The sequence below is a fragment of the Pocillopora verrucosa genome, chromosome 13 (assembly GCF_036669915.1).
Source record: "Pocillopora verrucosa isolate sample1 chromosome 13, ASM3666991v2, whole genome shotgun sequence".
Classification (NCBI taxonomy): Eukaryota; Metazoa; Cnidaria; class Anthozoa; order Scleractinia; family Pocilloporidae; genus Pocillopora; species Pocillopora verrucosa.
Window position 1 is genome coordinate 16,900,827 of NC_089324.1, and position 18,577 is coordinate 16,919,403.

The following is an 18,577-nucleotide window of genomic DNA, read 5'->3' on the forward strand; positions in this document are numbered from 1 at the left end:
CGTTCATCAGTGTGTACGTCCATTAATGTGTGTAACTTTCGCGTTGTTGCGGTAGTCAGAGCTCCCTATTGCGTTAGAGGTGTTAAGTACTCTTCACCGATAACTGAAGTCCGTTTTCTGTGACGCACAAAATATAGCAAAATGGACAGAATTCACCGATAAAAAACAATGGCATTATTATTGAGAAATATTTTGGAAAGACATTAAAGGACCTGTTTCCGTGTTTACATGGCCTCATCGAAAAGGAGACTAAATTCTCAAAAGTTGCGCAAAGCCTTAACTACGTCTCAGATTTGCTTACCTTTCCCTTCTTCCCTCAACACCCTCGGAATCAGAGGCCACGTAAGCATATGTCTCAACAAATATCCGTATTTTCATGATTATTTCAGGAAACAAAGATAAGAAAAAAACATTGTGGTGCATTGAAAGACCAGTTTTCTTTAGGAAAGCAAAACCCGACAAATTTTTTTAATTGAAACCTTTAAAGAGGTCATTTAAAATTGTTTTCCAGCTGTGCTGCTCAGTTTATTGTGCATCATTTCAAAGGAGCACAAGAATAATATGAATGTTTCAACAGCTGATGATGTGAGAAAAAAGACTGATTCTTTAGAATGCCAAGATAAATAGAAAGTAATACAAAACAAAACTTCAATCATCCGAAATTATATTCAGCATTGTTGACAAGTCTTTGGAAAATTACCAAATAGTTCCATTTTCCACGCGTCCAGTGCCGAGCCAAGTCGACTGGCGCTAGCGCATGATTGGCCGTTCAAAAGCTCATATTAATTTTTACGGAACGTATGTAACGCAATTATCAGTTTCTCTTCACTCTCACAATGATGGGTTCTGTCTCTCTTCATACAGTAGCAGTTCTCTGCCTTATCTCCTCTGTAAATGGATTTTGGGTTTGGAACAGACCAACGGAGCGTCCTCCAAATGAGATACAAACACCAATCATAATTGGTAATTAAGAATTGTTAATTTTACAATCTATAGCCATTCTTAAGGCCAATTTAGATATCAGGGGACGAACGATCAAGAATCCTTCTAGAGTTAGACAGAAAATCTCCAATCTCCCCTCTTGGCTTCAGAAAAGATATCGTTTCGTCGGATTTTGCTTCATAGTTAGGCTTTTGCTGGGCCCTTTCAAGCCTCCATAATTTACAAATAGCGCGCAATTTATTTTACATGCAAATTACGTAACTGTCCATAATTTTGCTCTGTTTCGGTTTTGCATATATTTGATTTTTTTTTCTGAGAATGATCCTTAACCCAAGATCGAAACTCGAATGAGCACGATTAAAAGCGAAAATCCTGATATTTATATTAACGAGATTATAAAATAAGTATGAACGAATACAGTTTTCTGTGATGGTCGGTCAACGGAATAAACACGCAACTGCAAGTATAAGTTGAAACGTGATCTCATGTAGGCGTCACGCATCATCGAGGAAGTTTTTGTGCAACAAGCAAATTTACCTTTGACAGCAAGGAAACAACAATGGCCTCACAAAAGGTAGTCAAAAAACGCAAATTACCGGTTTCTTTTGATAGAGAATCGCCCGATAAAAATTAAAGTAACTACTACCAATCTGGCCTCATCTATTGTAGAAGGAAGATTCCTCCGGGATCCCGCTTCGTTTTTACCTGGATCCCGCTTCGTTTTAACCGGGATTCCCGCCTTGTCCATGATATTTAAGTCGTTCATTTTGACCAAAAAGCTTTCAATCAAACCACACCCACCAGGGTAGAGACAGTGATACCTCGATGTATGATTTGCTTTTGTTTCTCTCGTCAGTGCCTGGAACCGGTGGAAGCCAACTTCAAGCCAAACTTAATAAACCAAACACTCTTCATTGGTACTGCTCCAAAACAACCGATGACTACTTCACATTGTGGCTAAAGAAGTCCTCGCTCTTACCCTTTGCTATAGACTGTTGGGCGGATAATATGAGGTAAAAACCTTTTACTGTGGCTCAAAATCGTTTTAAATAACCTTTCGTAGCTCACTCACGAAGAAAATTATTATGTTATTGGAGGGCAAGTCAATATTAAAAGGCAACTTGATTATCAGTAGTTTATTGACTCGGTTTGTTGTCATTTGGCACAATATTCTCTATTTTCCTCAACCCTACTTCTGTTCGACAATGTCCTGTGGTCACGCATCATGTCTATCAAAGATTGCGTGACCCAATCTGGGGAATTATCTCATTTGAGTGGAGCAAATGAAAATGGCTTTGCTATCAAAATATGAAAATGTACAAATATCTTTGGTTGCAGAGTAGAATGAATACAATCATAATTCTAATCTTGTTGTTTTCTTTCTTTTTCTGACAATAATTAGACTTGTGTACGATGAAAGCACTATGACCATGAAGAACGCACCGGGCGTGGAAACAAGAGTTCCCGGATTTGGTGAGACCAGTACAATCGAATACTTGGACACGACCGGATTGATTAAGTATTTTGCGCCAATGGTAGAGACCTTGGTCTCTTGGGGATACCAGCGTGGGGAGACTGTCAGAGCGGCTCCATATGACTTCCGCTATGGGCCTGGTAAGTTGCACGTAAACAGTGCTTGTTGAACATATACACTCTAGTTGCTTGTTGAGAATTCACTCTCGTCCCCATAGCTGCTCGGCTCTATCAGCCGAAAGGGCCTTGGTACTAAAAATCGAACGGATCCCTCTGCTAAATAAGATATTTTCAATTTTTCTTCCAGAATCACAGTCAGAATATTTTTCAAAACTGAGGACATTGATCGAGGATACATATTCCGCAAATGGCAACAAGAAGATAACTTTGATGAGTCATAGTTTAGGATGTCCGTATACTTTGGTTTTCCTGAACAAACAAACACAAGACTGGAAGGATAGATATATTTTACAATGGATAACTCTTTCAGGTAAGAAAAAGAATAAAAGCGATTTGAGCATTGAAGCCCATAGCTCGTGTTTAGAGACATTTTTAGCTATGTATCTGCATCGGATGTTTGTTGGTTTTGCTCTACTAACTTTCGAAAATTTCTTGTCACGTTTTTACCTATCAGATGGAAAACTGAGACCCGTGCTCAGGAATTGAGTTTGTTTATTCTGTGCCACAGTTTCATCAGACATGCTCACGCAAAAGTGCGCAAAACATCGTATTATTTGCAAACTATGTTTTCTTCTTTTTTTCTTCTAAGGAGTGTGGGGCGGGACTGCAGAGCAAATTAGCTTGTTTTCTTCCGGAAACACGTTCGGGATCCCAAAGATCCTCGTGAATCCGTTGAAAGTCAGAGGCGAACAGCGCACGGATACAAGTAACGTTTATCTGCTCCCAAGTCGAGAATTATGGTCTGCGGATGAAGTCTTGGCGATAACTCCAGAGCGTAACTACACTGTCAAAGACTACGACGGTTTCTTCCAAGATATTGACTTCCCACTCGGGATAAAACTACGAAAATTAGTCGAAAACATCACATATCCGTTAACAGAGCATTCTCCGAAAGTAATTGTTCACTGTTTGTATGGAACTGGGGTAAAAACAGGAGAGAGGTACCAGTTCAAAGAAGGAGAATTTCCGGATACTCAGCCAGATGTTATCTATGGTGACGGGGATGGAACAGTGAATAGACGCAGTCTAGAGGCCTGCAATAAGTGGAGCCAGCGGCAGCCGAATAAAGTCACCGTGAAAACTTATCCTGGAGTGAATCATAATGGATTGTTGAGCGACGAGAACGTGCAGAATTATATAAAGGCTCTCTTGTTTTGATTGTAAACTGTGGCTTTCAAAGATCCAAATCACAACTTGAAATTAAAAAGTTTGGCTCTTTTTTCCATTTTGATCTTCCAAGTTGTCGTTTTTTTCTTCTCTTTTTCTTTTTTTTTTTCTATTACTTATTTTTCCTAATGACCATAAACAAAAGATTTTCTTTAATCATTTAACCCCTAAGGGTGACCAGCATCGAATTTCTCATAAGGATACCCCTGCTGGATTAAATATCAGGCTTAAGAGAATAAAGGAATTGATCGCAACTTTAAAAAATCTCTTGATTTCTCGCCTTCTCAGTTCAGGGTGATTTCCCTAACTAAACTTTCGCCCCATAAACGGCTACAAGGAACTGGCCGACGGGCCGCAGACCCATAGATATGGACAGAGCCTCTGAAAGACTACTCGCTGGTGCCGACGGTTTTCCACTCCGAGCTGGTTTGAAGGCTCCCCTCCCCAGAGAAAAAGCGGTTTTTGGACCCTGGCCGCGCGGGGGTTAAAGATTACAACTGTTTACTTTATTTCTTTCCGAGCCATGGGCTTACATCTATACAGTGCTGAGAAGACTTTAGATTGGCAGAGGCTGTCATGAGAGTTGTAACAATTTTACGTCTCAAAACAATTGTCACACAATGATTGTTATGAAAGGAAATAAAGCTGCCTGTAAAGGTGTGCTGCTCTCAACACGCAGTTTACTTTTGGAAAGAAAATATTGGCACACTTTGTTATTGAAACCAAGCGAAAGCTATTCAAAATTCTCTTTCATCTGTCTCGTTCATTGTGCGTCATTTTAAACGAATGAATTACCATTTAAACGAACGCGAGAAATGTTACAAATGTTTTAACAGCTGGTCATGAGAAATTACAAATAAATTTATCTGAATCCAAACAAAGTTTTTGGCTCCTATCGCATTTTTTGGCCTAACTTTAAGTTTAATGTTAAATTTCAACTGAGATGTTAAGTGAACATGGAAAAGATGCGAGGGAAGTCGTAGTATGGAACAGCTGCAGGACTACTGAGTGATATCACAGTATACAGTTACCAAGTAGAATGATTGCACGAGGATAGATTAAAAAGACCGCATGAGATGGAAAGCAACGGAGGAGCGCGTGTCTCTTTTACTGAAGTAATAAATAGATACACAACATACATAATTCGCAGTCGAAACCTAACTCTCATGATGGTCAGCACAATTTTTCTCGAAACAATAGCACTGATTTGCCTTTTCTCCCCTTCAAATGGACTTTCGCTGTGGGACAGACTAGGGGGAATATCCTTCAAACAAGATAAAGACACCTGTGATCATCGCTAACTATGAATTACCATTTAATTTAAGCGATAATAATTTATCGTTTTCTCACGGCGGATTTAGCAAAAAAAAAAATATCTTGAACGAGCAAGCTATTAAGACTACTATGAAACCAAGACTTGATAAAGAACCTGTGATGCTCGTTGTAAGCTTGACAAAATATGTTGTTTCGCCGAATTTCGTGTGATAGCTCATAGGCAGTCCTTTAGAAACCTTTTTCAAGCATAAAATTTAAAATCGCGCACAATTTATCGAACTTTTTGGTACTTACTTTCGAGGGTACGTAATTCGCGACTAATAAGCTTTTAGGGTAGGGTTTAAGGTCAAGCTTCTTGAAATAGAAAAACACCAAATAAAAATCAAGGCGCGCAATACTAAAGTAGCCTCATCCAGATACCCACGTTACTTTGATGAAACTCCTCTGGATCCTGCTGAGATTTTGGTGGGATTCCCTCAGTATCGATCATGTTGCTCTTAAGGGAAGGGGGAGGATCACATGGTTTTCAGGGAGAACGGGGGGGGGATCAGTCATCGCTAACTGAGTATAAAGAGGGGTGATAGAAAATTGACTACCATCAAAGAGGGAGGGGGATCTTAAGAATATCATGGAGCCATACGGTGACACCCCCCTCTACTACATATTCCTTCTGCTCTAATACAACCGCTGAGATCTCTTCAATATGGCTCAAGTCTATCTCGTTCTTACCTTATGCCATAAACTGCTAAGTTTAATCGCTCAGAGGTCCCTCTGTGGCTCAATTCTGTGTTTAAGAAATTGAGTTTGCTCATTCTAAGCCACAGCAGCCCACAATAATAATTCATCAGACACGCGTATACAAATGTGCGCAAAACACCACTTTATTTGCGAATGATTTTTTGTCTTTGTTTTCATCACGAGTTTGGGGCGGAACTGCGGCCGAACTAAGACTGCTTTTCTCCGACATCCCGACAGCCTCCAGGGACTCGCTGAAGCTCAGGAAGGTGGTGCGCACGCAAACGAGTGTGGTATATGTGTTACCGAGCCCCAATGATGAAGTCTTGGTGGAATCACATAACCGTTCGTACGCTGTTAACGACTACGACGATTTTTTTCGGAGCTATTGGCTTCCCGCTCGGAAAAAAAAAACTATGGAAAAAGGTCAAAATTATTACATATCCGCTAGCTGAGCATTCTCCACAGGTGGCCGCATAATGTTTGTATGGAACCAGAGTTCCTACAATAGAGAAGTATCATTTCAAGAATGGAGAATTCCCGGATAAACAGCCAACGGTAACTTATGGTGACGGGGATGGAATGGTTAACAAACGCAGTCTAGAAGCCTGCAATAAGTGGAGCCAGCGGCAAGAAAATATTAAGTCACCCAGAAGTCATATCCTGGAGTGGATCATTTTGCAATATTTTGAGATACAGACGTGCAGAATTCTATTAGGACTTTTTGTTTTAACTAAGAAGTGTGAATATATTAAAGGAAGAGAGTATTGGCTGACCAATAAGTAAACGGGGGAAGGGAAACAGGAAAAAAAAGGAATTATCCCAGACAGCGTCCAATGATTCTATTTAGTGAGCAAAAGGTTTCAGGAAAATACATTTTCAATTATATTTTGCAAAAAGTGATTTGTTTCGTCTCGTTTTGTTTTGTTTTTTTTTTTTTTGTCTTTTTTTAAGAGAAGCGCGATCACAGAAGTAATAAAAGTGCCAATTATTTATGTCTTTGTTTTCAGAGGGTACAATGGCGGAGAGCGTTCACACCATGATTCAAACAGACCTAAAACCAAAGTTTATCTTTTAAGGTGAGAAATACTTTTATCATTTTGCCTGCTGTAAGCTCACTTACACACAAAAAGGTTTCTGAGCTTTTCTTTCATTCCAGCCGGTTCCCTTCCCCCCCCCCCCCTACATTCGTAGGGCAAGTTCAAAATGGCTTCTGGTTTCTTTTCAATAGTAAGTTTGGGTAAATTTATGTTGTTCATTTAGTTAGGCAAATCACAGTAAAATGGCTCTTAATTGGTTCACAACGTCAGTTTTCAAGCCATTGTTGATTCCAAGCCAAGCACGGTATTCCCATCAAAACTTGAAACAGAAAGAAATCGTTAATTTCATGCACTTTTCGGTTACTGCCCGAAATTTCATTCCCGTCCCTGCAAGATGTTATGTTTTCTTGAATGTCCGGCCAGCTCATAAAAGAAGTAAAGTTAATTTTACAAAATCAGATAAAAAAGCTTTTTCTAAATTAGTTTATCACCTCCAATACTTTTTCAGCTGAACTTTTGTAACCTGCATTGATTTCCTGCATTGATAACCTACATTGTTTTCCAAAGAGAAAAGTGTGATGTTTAATTATAAACGTTTCCTTAGCTGTCATCTCACGTTGATTGAAAATTATATACCGTGTAAACATTCCACGTTTAGAAAGTAACACAAAGCCTTTGCTGCTGGGGCGGAGGGTTGGAACTAGCATGTGATTGGCTCGAAACCATTTATACCATTCTTTCTTGACAAAGAACCTTCACTAGTCGAGTCACAGTTTTGCACAAGTTCGACAGCTCGAGGATCCCTCAAAATGCTAAGCAGGAGATCGATTTTTTGCGTGCTAGTTTTGAATGTAACACTAACCTTTGGCAAAGGATGGTGGAAAGAACCAACAAGCAAACCATCTAGACAACCGCTGAAGACTACTCAAGGCATAAAAACGCCGGTGATCATTGGTAACAGCTGCTGAAAATATTAATTCTTTAATTCTGATTTTTAATATTTCCTGTGCTGTTAGTTATGATATATATGTGATCTTGTTAAACAGTAACCAATTCCTTTACCGTTGACGCAAAACTGCTAAGTATGGGGAATAATATATGGGAACGAAAACAACGATTTGTTTTCTTTAGAATCCCAAACTTATGCTTTTCCACTCTCGCTAGCCCTGAAATTTTGGTTTTTCTTTGGACTTACGAAATTTTGATGATTATTAATCATTTTCCTTTGTTTTCTCACCGAATTGTTGGCGGTTGTATTAATCATTTTGTGAAAAAAAAAATAGATTATTCAGCATTTATTGTAGGTGTTTGCTCTATTGCGCTCTCTCAAGTCCAACACTGCGTTTACAATCGATTGCTGAATGAACCTACGCTCCGCACATCGAAGGTTCAGTTAGAGACCTTATATCGAAGGGTGGATCTCGGGGGAGGGTCAGGGGGTTCGGACCCCTCCCCTCCCCCTCCCATCAGACTTATGGGTTTCGTTACTACCTGTCCGAAATCGCACATCACCACTCAACTTGAAGTATTCGGAGCGTGCTGATCCTAAGATATTGCGCGGTTATCTGGTTTCTAGGAAAAGAGAAATTCTGCGTTTTAGGAATAATGTTTGAACCCCCATCCCTCCGTAAAATTCCTAAATCTGGCCTTAATATCAAGGGCTTCGAATTCATTGTTATCCACAGTACCAGGATCTGGAGGCAGTCAAATTGAAGCCAAGCTGGACAAACCCAGTGCCCCAAGTTGGTTTTGCTCAAAGAAAACTTCAGATTACTTCACTCTGTGGTTTCAAAAGTCATCTCTCCTCCCTTACGCTATACACTGTTGGGCTGACAATATGAGGTTAGTAGAAGCTCTCTAGCCATGGAACAAATATTAATTCGTTGAGATGGTCTGGTCAGACGCACGACTAAAGTCCAGTAGGCCTAACGGATAACGTGTGTTTACAATGTAGCAGAGAACACAGCCACCCCCTGACTTCCTTCTAAATATTATCTTGTTTTGATCATTTTTTAACGGATTCAATTTCCAGGCTAATTTATGATGAAAAGACAAACACCGTTAGAAACGCGCCGGGTGTAGAAACGAGAGTTCCCGGATTTGGTGACACCTCAACCATAGAGCACTTGGATACCACAAACTTGATCTCGTACTTTAAACCAATGGTAGACGCGCTGGTCTCCTGGGGATACAAACGAGGATTCAGCGTCAGAGCTGCACCGTATGACTTCCGCTATGGACCTGGTGAGTAGCACTTTGATTTCAAATGTCTTAAACGTGATTCTAATAAAAAAAAACAGGTATAAACATGCTCAGAGAGCTACAGATAGGAAAGGGGGTACCGAAAGCAGCTTGGCTCAGGTTATAATATCACATTTCTTTCAGAATCAGCGTCGGAATATTTTGGAAAATTGAAGAAATTGATTGAGGACACGTATTTAGCAAACGGCAACAAAAAGATAACTTTGATGAGTCACAGTCTGGGATGTCCCTACACATTAGTTTTCCTCAACAAGCAAACACAAGACTGGAAGGATAAATATATTCTACAATGGATTGCTCTTGCAGGTTCGTAAAGAATAGTAAACATTCATGGTAAACAGGGGTGTGGCAGGGTTTCTTTAAAGGAGGCTACACTGTGATACACCTAAGGTACCTACTGGACTGTCATATGGGTATCCAAGGTTTGTTTTCTTTGAAAAGTGACGTTTTGTGGGGAAAGCATCGAGTGATGCATGCCGCAAGGGCGGGGTGAGGTTAAGAGAACCTGATGACCCCGCTGGCTACTCCCTTGAATAGCATTTTATGGCTAATAAGCTCATCTATTCTCATCACTTATTTACAGGTTAATTCATTGAAATTGCAAGGAACAGTTACGAAATATACATTATCAATTAAATAAAATAATTATTTTATTTTAAACAGGCGTTTTTGGCGGTGTAGCAGAAATGATTCACCTCTTCTCTGCCGGAGTTACCCTTGGTATCCCACACTTCCTTGTGGACCCAATTGACGTCAGAGGTCAGCAGCGAACATCAACTAGTAACGCCCTAATGATGCCTAGCCCTGAACTGTGGGGTGCGGGTGAAGTCTTGGCCAAAACACCTGATCGCGTCTACACGGTGAACGACTACGAAGAGTTTTTCAGAGATGTTGGGTTCCCACTCGGTATAAAGCTCAGAAAAATGGTGAAAGACCTGATCTACCCTTTAGCCGCGCACGCGCCTCATGTAAGGTTACACTGCTTGTATGGCACTGGAGTCCATACCCCTGCAAGCTATTTGTTTGGGAAAGGAGAGTTCCCCGATAAGCAACCAGAAATAATTTACGGCGATGGGGACGGCACAGTCAATCGACGCAGTCTGGAGGCCTGCGGTAAATTTAGCCAGCAGCAGAATTACGACGTCACGCTTAAAGGGTACGATTCAGTGAACCACGAAGGAGTACTGGGCGACACAAACGCGCTGAATTATATAAAGAGTGTTTTGTTCTAACGACCCTATTATCTTTAACAGTGAGATTATCAATAAACAAAACGGTTTAAAACTTTTCTTTAGTTGTCGGTTTTGTCTGTTAAATGCGCGTTCCTTCCTTTTTACGCCTCTGAGCACACCTCTTCCGCAAAGTCCTCACCCTTCCCTGTCCCTCCCAAATCCCTCCACGACTGAGAGAACTAAGCTTGGACCCCAAGCATTTCTCTTGTAAGAATATCAAAAACTGTCGCGCCTCAGAAAACATCATCCATGAACCAGTTTTCCTCATTCAGAGACGTCGATCTCAGGAGATTACAATTTCCTGTTAGATTACAAAGTCTACAGAGGAGTTTCTTAATACTCAATCGTCATTGCGTGACCATTGCGTTATTTTGTGTCGTAACCATGATTAGGCGTACGTGACGGAGACCAGTCGATGTTCATGAAAATTCAAAAGAACATTTGATCGAAGAGTTCTCGTAACGTAGAAACGCGCCGTAGGATTACTCCGAGAGAGCACAGAAAATCGTAGCAACCGAACTAGCCATAGATCTTTTATTCTTACAATACAAAGAAGTGAATCAATAGACAGTTGATGGCATCAACAGGAAAAAATTTTGCCTCCGCGCAGAGTGTACCGAAGAGAATGGATTTCGATAGCGCTTTACAGCACGTCGGAGAATTTGGCCGCCATCAGAAACGAATTTACTTTTTGGTGAGCTTCATCTCGCTTCCTCTTTGTGCTCAGATGCTAATTGTAGTTTTTGTTGGTGCGATTCCGGAATGGAAATGTCCATCTCCTGACGGCGACATTCTTCACTGCAATTCAACCAGTGCGCGTTGTTGTGGAGAAGATGGCGCAATTTGCCGAGGCGCAAAGTTTCCTTCAGATTTTACGTCCATTGCAACAGAATGGAACTTAGCTTGCTCTCAACGCTATAAATGTGAGCTAAGTCAGTCGATCTTTGTGGCAGGATACATGTTTGGGGTTCTTATTTTTGGTATTTTGTCCGACAAGTATGGTCGACGGAAGCCATGGTTGTTTGCGTACATAGTCGGAGGTGTTTTAGCCCTCATATCTGCCACTGTCCGCTCTTACGAGGAGTACATCGTGTTACGATTCGCGATGGGGCTATTAAACGGCGGGGGAGGCCTCATAACTTATGTGTTGTCCACAGAATCAATCGGCCCCTCGTATCGCGGTAAGAGATGTAATATTTATTATTGTTAATACTATTATTATAATTATTATTTCTGTTATTTTAAAAATTGTCACCATCATTTTACAAATAGAAGTGGGGAAATTACTGAATTTTCCTATTGTGGTAAGCTTTTTCCTAGTGTTGTCTGATCGATTCTTCCGCTCTGGGTTTGACATCTTATTGGCCAGTGTGGTGTGACTTTTCTAAATAAATCATGTGACTAGAGTTGGTTAAAACTTATCACCTTTTTTTTTTTTTCCCAGGAACTGCAGGTACATGGCAGCAGGCCTTCTCTGCTGTTGGTTATGTCTTTCTGGCAATAGAAGCTTACTTCATCCGCAATTGGCGCACTTTGACAGTTATTTCAATTTTTCCCTCGTTTGTGGTGTTACTGGTTTTCAAATCAATTCCTGAATCTCCAAGATGGCTTGCCTCACAAGGAAAAATAAAAGAGGCAGAACAAATTCTAAGGAAAATTGAGAAAGAAAATGGCTTCCAGGAGAACGAAGTGGTATTTCTGAAAACAGATGCCAAGGGAAACACGGAATCTTCTCAGTATGGAATGATAGACTTATTTACTCACAAGCCTGTATGTGTTGTGACAGTTATCATGATGCTGATATGGTGTGTGAACAGTATGGTGTATTATGGACTGGCATTGAATGTGAAAAACCTTGGGGGAAATCTGTACATCAACTTCTCTCTGGCTAGCTTGATTGAGCTGCCTTCCTATTTTGTCACTCAATTTTTACTGGCTAAACTTGGTCGCAGAAAAGGCTTATTTTGTCTTCTACTAGGTGCAAGTGTTGCATGCTTCTTGTGTATGTTTCTACAACTACAAGGTGGGCAGAATGTGGCGGTAATTTCTATTGCAGCATTAATTGGCCGGTTCTTTATCTCTGCATCATTTGCCGTTCTGTATGTTTACTCTGCTGAACTTTTCCCTACAGTTGTGCGTAATGTAGGTATGGGGATTTCAAGTCTTTCAGCGCGATTGGGTGGAATGGTAGCACCCTTTATAGTCCTACTAGGGGATAAAAGTGCATCTTTCCCAATGTTTGTTTTTGCTTGTACAGCATTGTTTGCCGCAGTGACCAGCTTGAGACTGCATGAGACACAGGGAAGACCAATGCCAGAGACATTTGAAGAGCTTGATGAAAACTATGTAAGGAAACAAAAGACAAATGGTGACCATAAGGGGGCTGATAGCTTACTTTAATAGGACCTGCAAGGAACACATTTAAATCAATTAAATCAATTATTATATTTCTCCAGATGTGAAGCTCAACTTGCGTCAGCAAAATCTAACATTGTCTGTTCTATCTTAAAAGTGCTCACCTTTGTTCAGTGTTAGAGAAAAGATAGACTAAGCTGACAGAGAGAAATTTAGTAAATTTGAAAGGGAACCTCAGGGAGTCCTGTTCCCATTCACAATGCCCCTTAACAATTTAAAGAAATATACAAACATGAAAAAATGTGAAATCAGATTGCTGTCTCAAAGTATTAAAAGTATTGGTTTTGGGTTCTTTGGGTAGCTGTCTTAATTAAGCATGTCACAATAGTGCAACCATTCTATGGGTGCCATGCAATGGGCACTGCTTGACATCCGTTACAATGACTGCACAGAAGTCTCCTCTTAAAATAATAGTTTCACAGAGGTGATAGTGAAACACAAAGGAACAAGGATGACAAAGACAGAGTAGATTACCATGGATTACAAAGGCAATGTAGAAAACTGTGTGCAAATTGAAATTAAGAGATCCTCGCAGCTAAGAAACACTTCTGAAACGAGTAGTTGAAAATAGGACCTGAAAAAAATTCAGGCCCATAATTAATTTCATTTCTTCACTGCAGTGCAAATATATGAATTTCATACATCAAAAACCATCGTGTATGCAAATTATTGTGATAGTGACAAAGCCCCATTCAATTTATTGCATATTTTATGAACAAAATTTTGTATTTCTCCTGTTATCCTTTGGTACTGACAAGGAGAATTCATTTAACAAGAGAGTGTTGTTAGGTTGGTGAGTGTTGTTAGGTTGGGTAGATCCTTTCTCTCCCTTTTTTTTTCAATTTTTCCTTTCCTTTGAGGAAGGGAGTGATTCAACTCTGAAAAAATAGATTTTCCCTAAGCTATGTTTCTAAAATAAAGGCTTGTTAAAAAACATTTGCAGTTTCTAGATTCAAAGCCACTTTGGCTAGACACCCATCTAGAATAACCAGCCACATAGTCAAGTTTTGAACCAATGACAACAACCACCCTTCACTTTTGTCATCTTTGGTTTTCTGGGTTACATGTTCACCTACTTTCAACATAGCTACATCCTAGCATTAGCGCTAAAATGATACTCTTCCATTTCCTGAACACATCAGAATAGTTCAAGCTTAAAAAGTTAAAAATAAAGTGGCAATGAAAACAGATTTCATTTGTGTCCTTGATAAAGAGAGGGATGGGGGGGGGGTTATTCAAAGGGGCCCCTTGTTTGATAATACAACTGGCAGGGGGAGGGGTTGAGGGCTTATTCAGAGCACTTCTGAGAGTGTAGGTACTTATTCAAGGAAATACAATTTTTTTTTATTTTGCATGAAAGTAAGTTACATGAAACTGGCCAGCTAAATCCTACCACATCTGTACTGTGTCTAAACTTGCATCCCTAGAATTGTGTAAGTATAAATAAATATAACATTTTTAAAAATAATTCTGTGCCTGATAAACCCTTTAAGGCTGGTAAACTTAGTGATCACACCAAACACATCCCCTCTTGTGAAAAACAATTGCATTGTGAGCAATCTTAAATGTAAAATCTGTCATTAACCCTTTAACTCCCTGAAGTGATTAACAAGTAACTTCTCCCTATAATATCTAAACACTATCCAGCAAACGTGTCATGAGAATATTCATGCTTATCAGGTTGAAGTTATTACCTCGATCTGACACCAAATTCTTGTATCTTATTTACAAGGAAATGTGTAGCAGCCAGAGGGGAGAATTAACAAACAGATCGTGGGAGTTAAAGAAATAATATGACTAATATTTTTTGTCAACCCTTTCAAACCCAAGTTCTCACTTCAAATCATTCTTACTGCTAAATCCATTTTACAATTTTAGTTCTAAGAATCTGATGTATCCCTTACTTAAACCTTTCACTCCCAGATCAAATTTGTTATTCTCCTTACTGTCAATCATACAATTCTTATAATGTTAGTTCAGAGAGTTTAGTATTGAATTAACTATTTATCCCCAAATTGATATTTTTCTTTATTCTCATCACTCATCTGGTCGATATTATATTGATATTGTAAGGAGAAATTCTCTCTTGGTCACTCATGGGAGTTAAAGGGTTAACTAATATTTCCTCTTTATTCTTGTCCCCTTTATACTTGTTCTTGTAATGCCAACCTAAGAAGAAATTATTCATTGATCACCCCTGTTGGTCATACAGTGGAAGTAATAAATTACAGTCATAACAATAGTGATAGTGAAAGTAAGGTTAATGATAGTAATAATACCATCTGATAATTTCATTGTTACAGACGTGTGTGGACTGAGAACAAAGGATATTTCACATTTTAGCCCTAAATTCTCCATACTCTTCACTATACATGTCCTTTCATACAGACATGGAGAATTTGTTTAACAATCAAATCTTCTTAGTTTGGCCATCATTTCCTTTATTCTCATGATCTTGAAAAAAATTTATATGCTGGTCACTCTTGGGGGTTTAAAAGGTTAACCCTTAGCCTCTCAGAGTTACTAGCATCTAATTTTCCCTTACTATATCACCCCTGAATCAAACATGAAAGTCATGAGAATAGATGAAATGATCCCCAACTAAAGCAGCTCTTGATTGTTACACAAATTCTCCTTGTCAGCCTCTTTGGAAATGTATAGAGAACAGTATGGAGAATATGCATACTGATGTTAGGGTGTAATGGATTAATACTGCAGATAAAATGTTTTGTTGTGAATTATGTTTTAATGACTTTAACATCCTCTTGCTTTGATCTCTCCAAATCTTCCATTGTTTCGGGCATTGGACGCCCTTTTGTTTCTGGAAGCCTTAGACCAACTAACCCAGCCACTAATGACATACAAGCAAATATGAACATTGGTAAAGATCTGCTTTGTTCTCCCATTAGAACAACAAATGGACATAAGATTCCACCAATACGCGATGCCACAGTTGCCATGCCCATGCCAACATTGCGGATGACAGTTGGAAAGAGTTCTGCCGCATAAACGTACAACACAGCAAATGATGCCGAGATGCAAAACTTCCCAAACATGGCTGCTACTGACTGTGCACCAGCATTTAAATTTTCTTGTTGCTGCAGTTTCATACATGCCCAGCATGAGCCTGCAGCACCCATCATGAAATAGAAAAGAGATTTGCGGCGGCCTGACCAGTTGAGCAGTAAGACTGTCAGCAGGTAAGATGGGATTTCTACCAAGCCAGCTAAGACAAAATTAAAGTACATATTACCACCTAGGTTTTTTACATTCAACGACAGGCCGTAATAGACATGACTATTTACAAACCAGCTTATGATCATTATAAGGGTTATAACACAAGTGCTTCTGTTCAAAAATAAGTCAACAATTCCGTAACTTCTTCCCGTTGAGCCACCTTTTGCGGTTCCCTTCTCACGTCGAAGTGTCACATGTTTATTTCCAGAACCATTTTCAACAGAGATCTTTGATAAGATAGCTTCAGCTTCATCATATCGGCCTTGGGTAGCCAGCCACCTAGGAGATTCTGGAATTGTTTTAACAATGAAAAAGCCAAATGTTGTAGGAAGAGCTGACACTATGGTAAGATATCGCCAATTTGGAATTAGATAAGCCATAAGTCCTAGTAATGCAACAGCTATAGCAAAAAAGACTTGAAGCATGGTTCCAGCAAAACCTGTGGAGATTAAAAATATTAAAAATTGGCTTCTTCAAGGTTTTTTTTTTCTCAAAGATTACTTGAAATTTCTTTGATTAAATGTAGAGTTTCAATCACGAATGTGGTAGTAGGAGGATAGTGTTAAATAAGAAGATAGTATTCTCTACATCCAAAAAGAAAATAGCTCCTGAAGGCAATTAAAAGTTAGCCAAAGAATTCAGCTTAGTGATGGTAGCCATAAAAAATATTTGATCTCCATGCCTGAGAAAACCCCTCAGGTTTTTATTAGTTTAGGCACACATGTGTATACAACCTAATTTTGGGCAGCACAATTTCAAAAATTGACAAATCTCTGAAAAGAAAGCACCCCTGAAAAGGCTATGTCTCACAAAAATAAGCACTGAGGCAACAATGGCGGTGCTCTCTTGTTTTTTCTACCCACTTTCCCCACCTCCCTCTCCAACACCTGAGCCAAAATGGTGAAAAGAGTGAGAAACCATTTATATAAGTTTTGCCTCATCTTTATCTCAAGATTAATATGATCACTGTGTGATCTACATCAAACAACATAATAAGATAATGGTAAATAAAATTTCACAGTCCCTAACAGTTTTCAGTTTTGAGCAACTTAAATCTAGACCAGAATTTAACTCCCCCCCCCTCCCTCCCTCAAAAACCTTTTGATAGTATTACCTCTGTATGAAGGACCGATTGATTCTGTTGCCAGCACAAAAATAATTAATCCTCCTCCACCGGCAAAAATCCCGACGAGAAACCTCAAAGTCACAAAGACATAATAAGATGGCGAAAGTCCTGACAGAAAGGCTAACGCTCCAGATAAAAAATAAGTTGAAACCCATAAAGGTTTTCGACCATGTTTATCAGCAAGGCCACCGATCAGTGGCGCTCCTACCAAGGTACCAGCCATGAAAATAGATTGAGTGAGTTCATTCTTGTACGTTTGACCACAAAGGAGGTTCCACTCTGTAGCGATCGATGTAAAGTTGGTGATAAATTCCGCTCCATTACAAATAGAACCGTCTACCGAACAGCAACTTTCTAGCGACTTGCAATGCTTCAAGTTCGCTCGATCGCCTTTTGGACAGACCCATTTCGGTGTTGCAGCAGTGAATACAAGAACAAGCATTTGAAAGAACATAGGCAACGCCGAAAGCGATATAAGAAAGAAGCGCTTTCGCTGGTAACGACCAAATTCACCCACCACTGTCAAAGCACTGTCGAAGTCCATGTGGCAAATTCTATGCCGGTCTCTCTGGTGAGCTGGCGCTTATAACGAGGAGAGAACCTGGGGTGAGATTTCAAACATCACTGTGGGGGAGAGGGAGAGGGAGAGGGAGAGAAAATTAAAAGAGATCTATGATGATTTTAGATATATGAAATTCATATATTTGCACTGCGGTGAAGAAACGAATTTAAGAGATTCTCGAAGAACACTACTGAACTAGTAGTTGAAAATAGGACCTAGAAAAAAATTCAGGCCCGGTATCGCAGAGGTCATGGGTTCAAATCCCGTAAGGGCCTGAATTTTTTTCAGGTTCTATTTTCAACTATTAGTTCAGTAGTGTTCTTAGCTGCGAGGATCTCTTAAATTCGCAAAAGAGATCTACAAGAAAAATAGGTTTTGAACGCGTACAAGATTCGATGGCGTGCAATATCTGAGCTCGCATGCCATCCAAACCGTTATCAGCGGAATGTCCCCATGGAGCTCATTTAGTAAAAAACAATTCGATCACAACGCATTCACCTTCGCCGAAAAAAGAGAGAAAAAAACCTAAGTTTAGAGGGAAAATTTCCTTTTTTTTCCCTACGTTCCTTCGACAGACTGAACTTCGTAGTGTATGAGCACAACGTGCGAAAGTCAAAAAGATGACTTTGTTTTCACTTCTTTATGTGGTGGAATAAAGCTGGGTAAAAATTCAAGTTAAGCTAAAAATAGAAAAGATGATGGAACAAAATACGATGTTGCAATCGGTAGGAAACATTTTTAAAAAGCATTTTATGTCCTAAGGGCGGCGACAAAGCGTAATTAGAAGCCTCACCATTCCGCAGGCGGCAAAAGACTTAACAAAGCCTCAGCTCCTTCTCTCACTTTGAACAATAAAATTAAAAAGACGTCATATGTTTCCGTTCCTTCGTCAGAGCCAATGATAAATTTGCTTTTGACAGATCGACAGCGA

The 18,577-nt window shown here is 39.6% G+C and overlaps 4 protein-coding genes across 4 annotated transcripts; 3 read left to right on the plus strand and 1 right to left on the minus strand.

The window, feature by feature from the left end:
- Positions 1-823: 823 nt before the first annotated feature.
- On the plus strand, positions 824-3,824 carry LOC131794782 (lysosomal phospholipase A and acyltransferase). The gene is made up of 5 exons (XM_066160145.1): positions 824-963; positions 1,799-1,955; positions 2,345-2,556; positions 2,723-2,905; positions 3,185-3,824. The coding sequence occupies exons 1-5, from the start codon at positions 837-839 to the stop codon at positions 3,751-3,753; spliced, it is 1,248 nt and encodes a 415-aa protein (XP_066016242.1). The 5' UTR covers positions 824-836; the 3' UTR covers positions 3,754-3,824.
- A 3,797-nt stretch (positions 3,825-7,621) lies between these two features.
- On the plus strand, positions 7,622-10,306 carry LOC131794509 (lysosomal phospholipase A and acyltransferase-like). The gene is made up of 5 exons (XM_059112022.2): positions 7,622-7,766; positions 8,498-8,654; positions 8,845-9,056; positions 9,198-9,380; positions 9,738-10,306. The coding sequence occupies exons 1-5, from the start codon at positions 7,622-7,624 to the stop codon at positions 10,304-10,306; spliced, it is 1,266 nt and encodes a 421-aa protein (XP_058968005.2).
- Positions 10,307-10,729: 423 nt separating this feature from the next.
- On the plus strand, positions 10,730-13,897 carry LOC131794957 (solute carrier family 22 member 15-like). Its single transcript, XM_059112518.2, has 2 exons — positions 10,730-11,487; positions 11,751-13,897. The coding sequence occupies exons 1-2, from the start codon at positions 10,881-10,883 to the stop codon at positions 12,704-12,706; spliced, it is 1,563 nt and encodes a 520-aa protein (XP_058968501.2). The 5' UTR covers positions 10,730-10,880; the 3' UTR covers positions 12,707-13,897.
- A 177-nt stretch (positions 13,898-14,074) lies between these two features.
- LOC131794846 (solute carrier family 22 member 15-like) lies at positions 14,075-17,641 on the minus strand. The gene is made up of 2 exons (XM_059112417.2): positions 17,073-17,641; positions 14,075-16,397 (listed from the first exon to the last, which is right to left on the minus strand). Exons 1-2 carry the CDS (start codon positions 17,626-17,628, stop codon positions 15,460-15,462), a joined length of 1,494 nt encoding a protein of 497 aa, XP_058968400.2. The 5' UTR covers positions 17,629-17,641; the 3' UTR covers positions 14,075-15,459.
- Between the last annotated feature and the right edge of the window lie 936 nt (positions 17,642-18,577).

Coding starts and splice junctions, on each gene's coding strand:
- LOC131794782 (XM_066160145.1), top strand. CDS start 837: ATGATGGGTTCTGTCTCTCTTCATACAGTAGCAGTTCTCTGCCTTATC. Junction 964..1,798: donor ACAAACACCAATCATAATTG/GTAATTAAGAAT, acceptor TTCTCTCGTCAG/TGCCTGGAACCGGTGGAAGC. Junction 2,906..3,184: donor ACAATGGATAACTCTTTCAG/GTAAGAAAAAGA, acceptor TTTTCTTCTAAG/GAGTGTGGGGCGGGACTGCA.
- LOC131794509 (XM_059112022.2), top strand. CDS start 7,622: ATGCTAAGCAGGAGATCGATTTTTTGCGTGCTAGTTTTGAATGTAACA. Junction 8,655..8,844: donor TGTTGGGCTGACAATATGAG/GTTAGTAGAAGC, acceptor TTCAATTTCCAG/GCTAATTTATGATGAAAAGA. Junction 9,381..9,737: donor ACAATGGATTGCTCTTGCAG/GTTCGTAAAGAA, acceptor TATTTTAAACAG/GCGTTTTTGGCGGTGTAGCA.
- LOC131794957 (XM_059112518.2), top strand. CDS start 10,881: ATGGCATCAACAGGAAAAAATTTTGCCTCCGCGCAGAGTGTACCGAAG. Junction 11,488..11,750: donor AATCGGCCCCTCGTATCGCG/GTAAGAGATGTA, acceptor TTTTTTTCCCAG/GAACTGCAGGTACATGGCAG.
- LOC131794846 (XM_059112417.2), bottom strand. CDS start 17,628: ATGGACTTCGACAGTGCTTTGACAGTGGTGGGTGAATTTGGTCGTTAC. Junction 16,398..17,072: donor AATCGGTCCTTCATACAGAG/GTAATACTATCA, acceptor TAATCTCCACAG/GTTTTGCTGGAACCATGCTT.